A 15,866-nucleotide genomic window follows, 5' to 3' on the forward strand; every position below is an offset into this window, starting at 1 on the left:
CACAGTATTCAAAGTGTGGGAGCAACATAAATTTATACAGTGGCATTATGATATTTGTCTCATTTTTCTATCCCTTTTTTAATAGCTCCTAACATTCTCTTAGCCTTTTTGACAGCTACAGTGCACAGAGAAGTTTTCAGAGAACTATCCACAATGACTCCAAGAACTCTTTCTTGAATGGTAACAGGTAATTTAGACCCACCATTATAAATGGGTAGTTGGGATTATGTCCCTCCACCCCCAGCAAGCATTACTCTGAATGTATCATTGTCCAGTCACCCAGTTTTGAGAGATCCCACTGCAACTCTTGACAGTCAGCCTTGGACTTACTTATCTGCAACTTTACCAGTTTACTGTTCACTCCCTTTTCCAGATCATTAGTGAATATGTTGAATAGCACAGATCCCAGTACAGATCCCTGGAAAACCTCACTGGAAAACCACTCTTCATTGTGAAATCTGACCATTTATTCCTACCCTTTGTTTCCTATCTTTTAGACAGTTACTGATCCATGAGAGGACCTTCCCTGTTATCCCATAACTACTTAGTTTCCTTAAAAGCCTTTGATGAGGGACTTTGTCAAAAGCTTTCTGAAAATCCAAGTACACTTTATGAACCAGACCACCCTTATTCACATGCTTGTTAATACCCACAAAGAATTCTAATAGACTGAGGCCTGACTTCCCATTACAAAAGCCGTTTACTTTTCCCCCAAACAAATCATGTTTTTTCTGTGTGTCTGATAATTCTGCTCTTTACTATAGTTCTTGTAAATAGCCAGAAGAAGGAAATCCCTCTACAGTTCAGAAGACCCTATTCTTGCACAAAGGTCCTAAATATTTTACAAACATTAAGTGCCCTGACATACGACAGTATGGTAGGCAAGAATTACACAAGTTAAACAAAGTATCAAGTAAAGAGAAGGATGTGATGCCCTTGAATTAGAAATGCAGAACAAAGTCTATTAAAGCAGTATTTAAAACAATAGGGGAGGGAGGGCAATGTGCCATTCATGGTCACATGAGTCCTGGCCCTAGTAACACGCTTACAAGTGTAAACATTTAAAATGTATACCAGTACAAGCAAGTACAGTAGCAGGGTCTTTGCCCACTTAATAAAAGCTACACCCTGTGCATCCCCATTTTAAAGTTCTCTTTTCTGAATAATTTTTGCAATAACTTATAAAAAAAAGTCTCATTCTATGTTTTGAGAGTCTAACGATCATGGCTTGAAACAGCCCTGAAATTCTGGTCACAAGATAGCAGGAGTACATATCTAAGGTTACAAGAAAAATAAAGCTGCCAACATGCAGAGTATGTATACACACAAACACACACTCCGCCCCCGCCAGCCACAATTACTATTGTTAAAAACGAACAGCTAATATTGCTATAAGCCCGTTTGGGGGACCCGCTTTGCTAATGTCGGGTATTTGACAGCACTTTCGGTACCTCCCAGGGCACTGGCCAGCTTCCCCGCTCGCGGGGCGCTTGCAAAGAGCCCCGAGGGGCAGAGAAGGTATTTGTCAGGGAGGCTTTGTGAAGCCACCCGCCTGGCAGGGAGGCCTCCCGGCAGGTGCGGTCCCAGGCAGGGGCTGCGCTCAGGGCGAGTGGCGGAAGCTGACCGCGTCCCTTCCAGGCCCAGGTGCGTTCCCGGCTTTGAAGGACTTTCGCGAGCGATACCAACCCGCTCACCGGGGGGCTAGCGCCGACACCGCTGGGAGAGAGGAGCTGTGCGCTGCGCGGCCCGGGGTTCGGCAGGTTTCAGGCTCAGCCCCCGCCCGGCCCCCTTCCTTCTCCTCTCGCACCGCCCGGCCCTGAGCGCTCCTCACCGCCAAACCCGCAACCGGCACAGTCTCCCAGGCACCATGAGCAGCCGCCGCCGAGCCCAATTCAAAAAGCGAGCCGCTGCTCTAAGCGAGCCGCCCATTGGTTGCCAGGCGGCGTCGGCGCGGGCGTCCCTATGAAAGCCGGTTTCCCATTAGCCCTTCTCGGGATTGGCATCACGAGGTTCCGCCCCCCCTCACTTCGCTCTTTGAAAAGGGCTTGTTGTCCTGCCTTCGGGCATTGGGCATTGGCCGTGCTGCTCGTTGCAAGCGATCTCCCATTGGCCGGCCGGGATTCCCTCATCCCTAGGTGTGTGAATGAAAGGGAGCTATTCTGCCGCTCCTCTCGCCCAAACATAGGTCACAGGAGCTGAGCTCACCTGGGCTCTGATTGGCTGCTGGCGGTTTTCAAATGAGTCCAACAACAAGCCGGAGAGTGAGAGAGAGAGAGACCCGGATGTAGCTGCCGTTGCCCGGCCACTGTCCCAGAGGCTACTCCCAAGGGCGGCGCCTTAGGAACCCCGCCCTGGTCCGCAGAGCTCCGCCCATCGCCACCGCCCCGACACTGCAGCTGCCGGCCAGTGGGCCCCTCTTGACAATGGGCCCCGCCCCGCTGCCCCCTACCCGAGCCTTCCAGGTCACGGCGCCCCTAAGACATGACATCAGTGTCCGCGGGGGAGGAGTCACACGGCCCAAAACGAAGTCCCTTTAAAGCCAGCCTGAGCGAGAAGGGAATCAGGCGCTGTCCTTTCCATGTCTGCCTGTGATGGGAGCGTTGCCCCTGCTGTGCCCCAGGAGGGCGTGCGGGATGGGGGCCCGAACTTGGAAAGTATAGATCCTGAGGGACTCTTACCTGACAAAAATAGCAAGGAGTCCGGTGGCACCTTAAAGCCTAACAGATTTATCTGGGCATAAGCTTTCCTGGGTAAAAAAAAAACAAAACATTTCTTCAGATGCACGGAAAAGGGGTTTTTTTAAGCCACGAAAGCTTATGCCCAAATAAATCTGTTAGTCTTTAAGGTGCCACTGGACTCCTTGTTGTTTTTGGGATACAGACTAACATGGCTACCCCTCTGATACTTTCAGGGTGACCAGATGTCCTGATTTTATAGGGACAGTCCCGATTTGGGGTTCTTTTTCTTATATAGGCTCCTATTACTCCCCACCCCCATCCCAGTTTTTCACACTTGCTGTCTGATCACTCTAGATACTTCTTACCTGGATGTGTTTTGTAGCCATTAAGATTAATGGTAAAATACGTATTTTCCCAGATGTATCTAGCTCAGCCCCAGCTAGAAGGAAAATCATTTCTATTCGTTAGGATTTGTAGGCTCAGTTGAGTTCTCAGTCAAGCTTCCCGATCTGGCAAACCGGAGCTGCCTTTCCTCATGTCTCCTGAGGCGGTACTTCTTCTAAAATGCTTCCTAGAAATATGACCATAATAATAAAAAGAAAAGCAATGTGTCATTGACCCTGCAGGTGTGCACATTCTTAAACGGAGTCACACAATCTTACTGCTAGCTCACCCTTCTCATCCCATTTCCTCCCTACTTTTTTGCTGGCATCTTAGTCACATCATATTTAAATCTGTATCTTTAAGCCAAAGATCTAATTGCTCAGTAAACCACCTGTGCCACCTTTAGGCATAATAAAAATAATTATAAATACTTACTTTGGCCATCAAAAATACTGCCACATTAATAAATTTAATAAGCTTTGCCTTAAGGATGTTAAAAAGTATTTTATGATTTTGATGAAGAGGAGCTTCTGAATAATCAAATTAAATCAAAAGAAGGAAAGATGAGTTGATTAATGTGAATGTCAGCTGACTCAACTGTATGAAAACTGATATAAAACTAACCATATCTAATGCTTTTGATTTTCTCTTCTTTTTCAGAGTAACAGCCGTGTTAGTCTGTATTCGTAAAAAGAAAAAAGAAAAGGAGTACTTGTGGCACCTTAGAGACTAACCAGTTTATTTGAGCATGAGCTTTCGTGAGCGCTATGCATCCGATGAAGTGAGCTGTAGCTCACGAAAGCTCATGCTCAAATAAACTGGTTAGTCTCTAAGGTGCCACAAGTACTCCTTTTCTTTTTTCTCTTCTTTTTATTTGTCTCTAATATTAAACCTTTGTGATTTGGAAATGAGTATTTTTGTATGTACTCAGCATCTTATGAAAGGCCCAATTTAGTAAGTTCTGACTGTGTCAATTTAAAAGGAATTTGACTGATGTCCTTCTAATCTAATTATTATATGCCAAAATTAAAAGTTTTGATAGTATTCATCCTTTTTATATTAGGGATTCTTACTACTCTAGGTATCTTGAGGACTAAGGACCTGATCCAAAGCCCAATGAAGTCAGTGGGAGTCTTTCCGTTGACTTCAGTGGGCTTTGGGTCAGACCCTAAGGGCCAAAGGAAAGGGGACATTGCTTGTGATAGTAGGGATTGCTCATGCAAGTAAGGGCTTGCAGGCATATGTCCCATGTAAATAGGGATTACATGCATGAGTAAAAGGTTTGAACCCTGCAAACCAGATAGATGGTATATTATCTTTTCTGAGTATGTTCTGCAGGGACAGAGTCCTGCCCCATCCCACTCCTCCTTTCCTAGCCATCCAGCCTCCACTTCATCCCTCAGCAAAGACCCTGTATCCTCAGAAAGGTCTCCATGGGGTCTGGAGGATGGGGGAATCCTGCAACAAAGACAGCTGACTCCACTTCTGTCAATTAACTGGGAAATACCTTCACAGAGGATCAGTGCTGGGCTTGGATCTCAGGGGAACAATACGGCCATTGTATCTGACTACTGTTTGGAATTTCAGCATAAAAACTAGAACCAACAAATGGAACAATGCAAAGTGCAGAATCTCTTGTGCACGAACTTTGCCCCAGATTCTGCAGTTACACATATGCATAACTTAATGTGTGTGTTTGCAGAGTCCAGCCCTTCGTGCATATATGCGTGTACCTTATGGACACTGAAATACATGATTCTTACTACAAATAATATAACATTGTAAAATCCTTGGCAATACCTTGGAATGGTTGCTTAAAGGCTGGCTTTCACTCTAATTGCAGGAAAAATTCTCTGCTCCATTGAAATCGGTAGAGCTGTGCCAGTTTGCACCAGCAGAGACTGTGTCCCATATATTTTGCATATAGAAATGACTGAAAAAATTGCTAATTTGTAAAAAAGAATCCCTCCCAGGCTGAGACCTTGCTTGTTGTTTTCCAACCCACAGCAATTTTTTACAACCAAGTTATGAACTTCTGGAAAAAACAGATTCTCCATGGAACTGCTGATTCTCTTTAAATAAAGCAGTGTTAATGTGCTGCTGTATTCCTGACTCATTTCCTAATAGCCCTTTAACATACAACTTGCTCAATAAACTGTATGTGGAAACAGTTCTCGAAAACACATTCTGTTTTTGTGATGTAATATAAAATTATAAATATGTTGTGGTCCTTGAAACCTCGTTTCCTCAAAAGTTCAGGGATTTGCTCCTGCTACCACTGGAATTAATGGATGTTTTTTATCTTTGACTCCAATGATAACAGGATCAGGTGTCAGCTTTTCATTTCTTATAAACTAGTCATCTAATTTTTCATGTCCATTTCTTTTAGAAAGCTTCTCTTTTCAGGAGCGTCACATAAATTGTGTTAGTTTCCTATGTCTTTTCTTATCTGATGAATTAATCTTAAAATAAATATTAAAATTAGGGGTGTGTTCATTCTTTTATGTGTATTTTATTCATGGTGAAACAAGCCATTTAACAAAATATTTGAATTTGTTTAATGGTCCCATAAACAAGCACAAATATAGGGTAACCATTGGTGATATGGAGGTTAGTCAGATCCATGCTGAACATTGTCATGTCTGTTACTTGGCATGACACAGTGAGGTGGCCTCCACTTTGAATTTATGAGGGAAGAAAAGGATAAGGAAGAAGAAACTTGTTTAGGATTTTTTTTTATTGTATGTGAGATAAATTCTGCTGAAGTAAAAAGCAAAATTTGTGCTGTAGCCATTTGGTAAACTCCTGGCCCCATTGAAGTCAAGGGAAGTTTTGCCATTGACTTCAAAGGGGACAGATTTTCATCCCAAATCTACAGTTCCTTCCCTGGGTTTTCAGCATGCCCATTCCAAACTATAGTATGTACAAATTTAACCCTATCACACATTTTTTTAAGGAACTGTCTCCACTTGAGGCTTTTTTCTCTTCTTCTGATTGAATGGCCATTTACTACCTTCCTTGGGTCAAAATCACCCCCTTCCTAAAAGTACCCCCTTTCTGTGACCCAAAGTAATGGATTCCAACATACATCCTTCATTTCTCATTTATTGACTGGGTAGTTGACAGAGACAGATCTAATGCTCCTCATGCTTCTCTCAGTGGATTCTGATCTCTCCATTCCTGTCACCACATAGGAGCATTGGTATTATAGGCTCTGTAAAATTAAATACAAGTATAGTCAAGGATACCTTCCCTGCCCTACTGTCAGTCAGTGAGGAGTCACTGGCCTGTAGCAGACGTTATTGTAACTGACAATATGTCACTGCCCAACTTTAAGTTTCTACATGTGGGGGGGAGGGGGGACAGAGGTGAAAAATACATACACTGTTCATGGTCCTTAAGTGTAGTGTAGTTTTCATTCGCTGCAGTCATACTTTTAATATACGTACTGCAGTGTATTTTGTAAAAATATTGCTCCCAATCCTGCAAGCCCCTCAGGGAGCTTTGCCTGTCTGAGCAGTTTCATTGAAGCCATTGGGACTGTTCATAGGCACACAAAGTGTCTGGATTGGGCTTCAATGGTACTTACTGCTCCTGCTGCGTGTAAAGTTAGGTCCTGGAGGGACTGGAGACTTGGGTATTATCAGATGCAACATTTGCAGCACTTTGCCGTTAACCCTGATGATTTGGGGGTTGGATTACATAAATGCAGCCTGATCCTGGTGCTGGGAGTTATCTGCTGTGTGGCTATAGGCATGCGATTCGAGTGGTGCACTGCATCACAGTGTCCCCTAGATGTCCCTGTGCTCAGATAAGGCCCGAAACATGATGAAACGAAAACAATTGCAAGGACACCGATGTCGGGGGACGGAAAAGCCTAGACTTCCTCTTTACGCGTCCTCTGATTGGCTTGTGAAGGTTATGAAAGCCGTGAATGGGAGCTACCTTGCAGCAAACTTGTCAGGAGGCAGAAAAAACTTGCTTTAGTGTCTGTGCTTGTACACAGCAAAGAAGGCACCGGTCCAGCATGAAATCAGCCTTTGTCTTGCTGACTGCGTTGGTAGCCCTGACAGCCTATTATGTGTACCTGCCCTTACCCAGCACAGTGTCGGATCCCTGGAAGCTCATGCTGCTGGATGCCACTTTCAGGGCAACCCAGCAAATGGTAAGCTTGATCCATGCAATTTTATTCTCTCTTCGCCTTCCCTCGCCACCCCCACACGCCCCTTGTATTTCTCTCCGTTGCAGTCAGCTGAGGAAATGCCATGTGTATCCAGGGTCTGATTTTAAGAGAGGAGAGGCGTCTCAGCCTTTTGGAGCAGCTGCCGCTGCCAAGGCGCCTCCGGGCGTGTTGGCAGAAATTAGCTCTGCAAATGTATCTGATCTTGATTTCTTTAAAGTACAATGGTAATAAGCTATCAATTCTGCTGTTTGACGGCTCTGCGCCTCTTGGATTAATTGGTTGGTTGATTTACAGCAGCAAGCACTCCCTCTTCCTCCCTCGCTGCCTTTGCATTCAATGAATGAGAAATGCCAAAGAAACCCCTTTGTGCCAGCTCTTTTTGCTCCCTTGAATGTAGTTGCGGTGGCTGATGGACTCCCGGCATCTAAAAACAGAATCGGATCTCTCTGTCTCTCCCTCTCACACATATCAGCTAGGAGGAAAATGCCCCACCGGCCCATCCACTTCAAAAGCATGAGGTCGGTCCTTACCTTGTTTACCAGGCTGCGGCTGCCCCTGTGACATTGGGGAGCCAGCTCGGAGCGAAGGCTCTTCCCACTGCTCAGCACAAAACCAAACCTTTTTAGTTCCTTAGGACCCCCACCCCCTGAATCATTTGACAGTGGGAAGTGATGGGCTGACTCCATTGTAGAATCAAAGCATTTGGTAGTCAGTCCCTACTCCAGGCAGGTAAGGAGGACAGCTAACCTCATTACAGCCCCCAGCGCAGTCGTAGACATTTTCTGCATGCCATAACCGAGAAGGGGCTGTTGTTGATCTCTGCTTTACTTAATCCCACTCACATATCCAGAAGCATAAGGTTTTGGGGATTTCAGATGCAATGTATTTCCCTCTCTCTAGATGATGGAGATCTTTTGTATGGAGTTTATTACATGTTGCCTTCTCTGCATTTCCTAAGAGAAGAAACAAATTGAGTGCTTTTATCCTAGCACTTTACCCATCACATTCCAGGAAGAATGTAGTGTGGAAGAGTTTGAAAGCAGAGGGAAAGTCTTTCAAGTCGAGTAAAATTAGTATTTGGGCTTGCACTAATAAACAAGAGGAGTCTACCTTTGGACACTGTATTTGTTATACTGTGTTTTCCAAATAACATTTCAGAGGCTCCCTAACCTTTTCCCCACTTTAAATTTTGTTCTGGTGTTTGCATGGTGACATCATGCAGACCAGGGGTTACAAAACGTTTCACATCATGGTTTTACATGAATTTAATTCCTCTTCTGCTAATATAGTCTAATCTTTTTATAGCAACAATCAGGGTTTTACCCTGCTGAGGCACTTTTTAAAAAACTGTTTTTGCCAGTAGTGCTTCATTTTATAAAACTGCATACGTGAAAAACACCTTTTAAAACACCAATTTATAGCAATTTAAAAACATTTAAAGGATGTGGCTTAGCTTTTGTGTGGAGACCAAGACTGCCATTTTAATAAGTCTGCATGGGGGGTGAATTGACAAATCTTGTTTTTCTCACACATCCTTGTAATAGATGACATATTGCATTGGCCAAATGACATGAAAGTGCTTCAAAATAGCTCCATTCTTCAATAGAAGTTAAGGGTGCTCAGCACCTTACATGTTTGGGCCCCTTCATGTGTTCCGTATGAGTGTCTGAAGCAGTTGGATTGTAAGTATCCACCATAATCAGTTCATAGATTTTTAAGGCCAGAAGGCATGCGATGATAATCTACTTAAACCTCCTACATAACATAGGCTATAGAATTTCACCCTGTAATTCTTGCATCATGCCCATAACCTCTAGTTGAATGACAGCATATCTTCCAGAAAGACATCTGCTCTTGATTTAATCAGTCTTTGTGTACATGTTACTATTAGGGTATAAACGCCATATGTCTCCACCATATTATTTATTTATGTAACATGAGAAATACATGGTACTGCACACTGGGTAAACAACAAACAGTCCCCGCCCGCAGGAGTTTACTTTCTAAAGAAAGGAACGAGTACAATACAGAACAAATATGGAGTGTAGTGTAGTCTTCATAGATGGAACACATCACAGTACAGCTGAGCCTTCAAGAGTTTGTTTTAAGGAGCAAAGAGGGAGAAGGTGCTTGGCAGATATTAATTAGGAGGCTTTCCAAAGCTGAGTGACAGCATGAACTCAGGAATGAGGGACTGTCTTTAAAATGGGAGCCTGAAAGACCAAAAACTCAATGTGTGAGTAGTTGAAGTGGTAACTATAAAAGTCAAGCCATGGCAGTTATTTTCAGAGTCAGTTTTTACAACAAAGGATACTTTCAGTAGGGCTAAATTTCCCCCTGCCTCTCTCAGTGGTTGTTACAACACTGACTGGTTTTAGGTTTCTTTAAATGTGTCCATTGAACTTTCACCTACTCCTGAATGTGTTTTCAGCTTGTTACTGTTTATCACAATAATATCCCCGAGGGGTTTGATTGCAGACTGAAGTAATACTTTTCTGGCTAAATGTTCTGATTTTAAAATCTCTGGAGTTCTTGTGTCTAACCTTTTCTCCCAAGAGCATGAACTTGACTTTAAGTGAGCTGTAGTTCACGAAAGCTTATGCTCAAATAAATTGGTTAGTCTCTAAGGTGCCACAAGTACTGCTTTTCTTTTTTTGCGAATACAGACTAACACGGCTGTTACTCTGAAACTTGACTTTACTTGCTTCTAATCATATAATACCTAACTGTCCTCTCGACTATTCTGAAGCCATGTTATTAAAACAACTTTATAAAGACAGTGTGACAATTAAACATTACTGTTTCTTGGTGGAAATGATATGTTTACTTTCTAACTATATTAATTCACTATATTAATTCACTGCCCTTGCTGTGTCAGAGCACGGGATTGTGGGAGGTCAGCATGTGTGTGTGTTTCTGTATCTCTCTCACTTTCAATTGGCAACATATTCCTGGCATGGGGGGAGACAACACCAGGGTGGGATAGTAAGAAGGAATAGGAGTGTGGCAGAGAATGGGAGAGGAAAGGGGGAACAGGTTGAAGGTGAGGGAGATCAGAGGAGAAAGTGAGAAAGAAACCAAGAAAGAAGAGACAGAAAGTTAATATGAGAACCAAAAGCCTGGGAGAAAGAAGAGAAAGTATAAAGACTAAAGCCTTGTCCACACTACAACCAAGATTCTGCTGCGTGTTACAGGCATGGTGGGTGTAACCAGTTACAAGAAACATGGGTCAGTTTATGTTCACACAGCATCTTTTCTGCCTATCAGTCTGATTAACCATGAGGTTTTTTTGGTAAGAAGTACATTCTAGGAAAATATGGGCAGCTATCCTAATCTTTCTTGCCAGATGAGAGTGCCTGAAGGATATGGCATCAGCTGCACATATGGCAATCTGCTTTAGGGTGCTACCACAAAGAGCTCTGGGTAAGGAGGACCAGTCAAACTGGTTACGCAAACATTGGCAAGTTCTCGTGCCAACACAGCAAAGTAACTGAGGTGAACCCATGATAGAAAGATAAACATGCCAGCAGGCTGTGACCCTGGGCTGATGTTTGGTTCAGGGGTGCTGTAATTTATGACTGAGCTGCAACGCTCCCCACCCATCCATAGCTCAGAACAGCTGAAGTATGATTGCTCTTGCCACAACCCCTTCCTCCTCCAACTCATCCCAGCAAGAGCCTAATATAGGGGCTTTGAGGCAGGGGGCAGTGTAGAACCATTATGCCAGTCTAATGCTTCCCGCTGTATTGGCAAACTTCCTGGTGGGGAAATCCAGATACCAATCAAGTTTTAAACACATGGGGTGCGAGCACAACTCATGTTGAGAGCCAACCAGGCCCCTAACTGGTTACAAACTCAGTTAAACTGTAGCTTGGGCAGGGCTAAGGAATAAGGTCAATAAAGTTGACCTTGGTACAGGAAAGATTAATAAAGAAGAGGGCATGTAGATGCAATGCAGAAATACAAGAAAGACATAGGGAGTGTGATTACAAAGAAAGGGAGGAAGGGAGCAAAAGTGACATGCTTTGAGGAAGGGGCTGGCACATTTCTCCACAATCAATCAAGGATGACAGTCCTCAGATAATTAAACTCATACATAGCCTCAGGGCCTTGTGATCTTCGGCAGTGATTATACTCACAGAGACACAAATGCTCACCACTCCTATTTCTGCTGGGTGCTTGCCAGGAAGCTGTGCCTCACCCTGTCAAACACAAACCAAGCCTCTGTGGCCCTGCTTCCACTCAGGAAGTTTTCTAAGGATATGTCTACACTGCAATTAGACACCCGGAGCTGGCCCATGTCAGTTGACATGGGCTCGCAGGGCTCGGGCTAAAGGGCTGTTTAATTGCGCTGTAGATGTTTCAGAGTAACAGCCGTGTTAGTCTGTATTCGCAAAAAGAAAAGGAGGACTTGTGGCACCTTAGAGACTAACCAATTTATTTGAGCATGAGCTTTCGTGAGCTACAGCTCACTTCATCGGATGCATACTGTGGAAACTGCAGAAGACATTATATACACAGAGACGTAGATGTTGGGGCTTGTGCAGCCTGAGCTTTAGGACCCTCACAGGACCCTAGAGCCTGGGCTCCACCCCAAGCCTGAACGTCTACACTGCAATTAAGCAGCCTGTCACCCCGAGCCCCGCAACCTCAAGTTGGTTGGCATGGGCCAGCCGTGGGTTTTTAATTGCAGTGTACACATACCCGAAGTGCCCAGCCATTGCTCACAATAGTTAAGCTCCAAAGGTGCTAGCAACATTGGGAGTTCTGTTGCAGACACTGAGTTGGCAGTAGCTTTGCCACAAGCAGAAGTGCCCAGAGTCAGAACCAGTCTCTGATTCCATATACTGGAGATTTTGATTGCAAATTCCTGGGGACAAGACTTTCTCATTAATAACCAGCACATTCTCAGTCCCTAGAAATGATAACCAATCTTTGCATATATCGAAGATATTTCTAATGTGCCTGTCACTTTGGTGGCTAAGCACTAAGCACAATTAATTTCTGGGTCTAACAGAAATTGTTCAGTCTCTCTAAACCCTGATGTACAGGAATGTGTGAACTTGGTAGGTTTCTTCCCTTTGATCATTTTTTGACAACAGTCAGTCCCATAAGTGGGAGTGGGCTGGCTCCATCACTCATGTAATGGGTGGGGCTTGCAGGGAGGCCTCATGGGAGCAGGGTAGGGTGACAGCGTGCGATAGACCTGCAGGTAGCCAGGCAGCTGCAGATTTGCAAAACAATTTTCTGTGAAACGAAACAGGGACATGCCCTAACTATTGGACATGTGGGCTCCCTATCCAGAGAGAATGTGAGCTAACATGAACAATCTGGGCAAGACCTGTCTGTTCCTTTCCCAGAACGTGGGCTGGATGAATGGACTATAAGGTGGATAGAAAGTTGGCTAGATTGTCGGGCTCAACGGGTAGTGATCAATGGCTCCATGTCTAGTTGGCAGCCGGTATCAAGTGGAGTGCCCCAAGGGTCGGTCCTGGGGCCGGTTTTGTTCAATATCTTCATAAATGATCTGGAGGATGGTGTGGATTGCACCCTCACAAAGTTAGCAGATGACACTAAATTGGGAGGAGAGGTAGATACGCTGGAGGGTAGGGATAGGATCCAGAGGGACCTAGACAAATTAGAGGATTGGGCCAAAAGAAATCTGATGAGGTTCAACAAGGACAAGTGCAGAGTCCTGCACTTAGGACGGAAGAATCCCATGCACCGCTACAGACTAGGGACCGAATGGCTCTGCAGCAGTTCTGCAGAAAAGGACCTAGGGGTTACAGTGGACGAGAAGCTGGATATGAGTCAACAGTGTGCCCTTGTTGCCAAGAAAGCCAATGGCATTTTGGGATGTATACGTAGGGGCATTGCCAGCAGATCGAGAGACGTGATCGTTCCCCTCTATTCGACATTGGTGAGGCCTCATCTGGAGTACTGTGTCCAGTTTTGGGCCCCACACTACAAGAAGGATGTGGAAAAATTGGAAAGAGTCCAGCGGAGGGCAACAAAAATGATTAGGGGACTGGAACACATGACTTATGAGGAGAGGCTTAGGGAACTGGGATTGTTTAGTCTGCGGAAGAGAAGAATGAGGGGGGATTTGATAGCTGCTTTCAACTACCTGAACGGGGGTTCCAAAGAGGATGGATCTAGACTGTTCTCAGTGGTAGCTGATGACAGAACAAGGAGTAATGGTCTCAAGTTGCAGTGGGGGAGGTTTAGGTTGGATATTAGGAAAAACTTTTTCACTAGGAGGGTGGTGAAACACTGGAATGCGTTACCTAGGGAGGTGGTGGAATCTCCTTCCTTAGATATTTTTAAGGTCAGGCTTGACAAAGCCCTGGCTGGGATGATTTAATTGGGGATTGGTCCTGCTTTGAGCAGGGGGTTGGACTAGATGACCTCCTGAGGTCCCTTCCAACCCTGATATTCTATGATTCTATGAACATGCTGGTTGTTGCACTACAGCAGATCAGGCAGAAAAACGGTTTCACAAAATTTCCTTGGCTAAAGAATAACCTCTCAGAACCACCACAAGACCCACAAAGGGCCAGATCACAGCTGGTGTAAATCAGCACAACTCCACTGAAGTCAATGCAGCTAGATGTCAAAGCATTACATAACTTTACTGAACTTCTTTGAACCTCAAAGGAAGAGTGGGGGTAGTTCTCTGATCCACATTGACTTACATTTACCCTAATGTAACATGTGTGAGTGAAACCCTCCTGCATTCAACCTTGAATTGGATTTTCCTATGGGAGGAACAGAGGGAGAATAGCATGATCTGAAATTCAAAGGTACAAATTGTCTTGTGCATTCAGCATTTCCAGGGTTTGAGTTGATACTTTTTGTATTCTTTTTAATGGGAGGGTTTTCTTAAACACAGAGAGCTGGTGTTCAGTCAATAAAACCATAAACATTTTGGAACCTGGCTTCCTGAGAAGCCATCTCTTTCACAGCGTAATACTGCCGCAGTTTAAACAGGCTGCTGGGAGGGCATCCTTTGTCAGTGCCTCTCAGCTTTGGAAGTGGATTGCCCCCCTTGGTCCATTGAAGCTGAGATTTATAAAATTAGGCATACTTCAAAGCCTGTCTCTTTCTAAAGGCACATGTAGTGAAGGTGGTTTAGGGGCTTTTTTATACACCAGTTGGATTAATGTTAATGCCGCATATTTGTACTGAATATTGATTATCTACATTTTGTAAAGTACCATAGGTGGGAGATTAGATTTATGGCCCCAAAGAAATAAAGCCTCCATGACAAGAAATCTGCAGTCATGCAACAAATCCTTCTTTCAATGGAGTTCCTCTGAAATATTATTTATATTACCGTAGCGCCAAGGAGTCCTGGTCATGGACGAGGCCCCCATTGTGCTAGGTGCTGGACATACACAGAACAAAAAGATGGGCTTTACCCCTCTGTATTTGTAGGAATAGCGTGCTTCTGTTAAACTATCCATCCTCTGAAAGCTTTGACACTGTGGCCTGCAGTAACAGGCTCCCAGGCTTACCACTGCAAAGTGACCAGGGAAAATAACAGTGCAGAGATGTAGTAAATACAAAGGACTGTTTTTTATTAACAATCAGTGAAATAACAACAAGGGGTCCGGTGGCACCTTAAAGACTAACAGATTTATTTGGGCATCAGCTTTCGTGGGTAAAAAACCCACTTCTTCAGATGCATGCCTGAAGAAGTAGGTTTTATACCCACGAAAGATGATGCCCAAATAAATCTGTTAGTCTCTAAGGTGCCACCGGACCCCTTGTTGTTTTTGTGGATACAGACTAACATGGCTACCCCTCTGATAATCAGTGAAATACACATCCTTAAAATGAATTGGAAAAATCAGCAAAAGATTAACACTTAGTAGCATTAAAACCCATTTCCAAATGGCACTTTGGAGACTAAATGACCTTTGATTTTTTTCTCCCGAGACATGGCCTCCACCCAATTTTTATTCTGGTATAACTATTTTGATTGGGGGGGAGGGAAAGTGATTATTTTAGTGTTTTTTTTTTACAGTTATACCAGTACAACCCCTAGTGTGGATGCAGTCTTACTGGTATAAAGATACCTTATACCAGTATCATTTAGCCCCCCTTCCCATGCAGGATTAGCTATTCCAGATAAAAGACCTTTATACCAGTATAATGGCATCCACACTGGGGGTATGTGTTTACTGCTGCAACTGCACCAGTATAGTTAGAGGTAAAACTTTTGTGAGCAGACAAGCCCTTAGGCTCGTAAGTCACTTAGGTGTTTTTGAAATTTTTATCCATGGTCTATTCACAAAGTAAAATATCACTTCTGACACTTTCTCTAATGTTACTGGGTATCAAGCTCCCATGGCTTTTGGTAACCATTCCCCTTACCTCCTAGCTCAACACTCTGACTTGCTGGGAATAATTATAAAAGGGCTCAGACTCCTTCCTGGTTTCTAGCATGCCTCAGCCAGGACAAGTGGTCAGCCTTCCAAAATAGTGAAAGACCTCCCCTCCAACCCATCTATTTTTTTTAAAATACCCACTAGTAGCCTCATTATCATAGTGCACTGGGTGGTTTGGCCTGATATCTCCCTTCCACATCCCCTCTTGGATCTTCCACAGCATGCCTG

The 15,866-nt window shown here is 44.1% G+C and overlaps 1 protein-coding gene across 1 annotated transcript in view; it reads left to right on the forward strand.

The window, feature by feature from the left end:
* The first annotated feature begins 6,999 nt into the window (after positions 1–6,999).
* Positions 7,000–15,866, forward strand: part of NCEH1 (neutral cholesterol ester hydrolase 1) — a 28,107-nt gene continuing 19,240 nt past the window's right edge. The window contains exon 1 of the mRNA XM_074963563.1: positions 7,000–7,227. Coding sequence (XP_074819664.1) covers positions 7,090–7,227 — 138 coding nt within the window. The 5' untranslated portion in view covers positions 7,000–7,089. The remainder of the gene's footprint in view (positions 7,228–15,866) is intronic.

The sequence above is a fragment of the Natator depressus genome, chromosome 9 (genome assembly GCF_965152275.1).
Source record: "Natator depressus isolate rNatDep1 chromosome 9, rNatDep2.hap1, whole genome shotgun sequence".
Taxonomy (NCBI): domain Eukaryota; kingdom Metazoa; phylum Chordata; order Testudines; family Cheloniidae; genus Natator; species Natator depressus.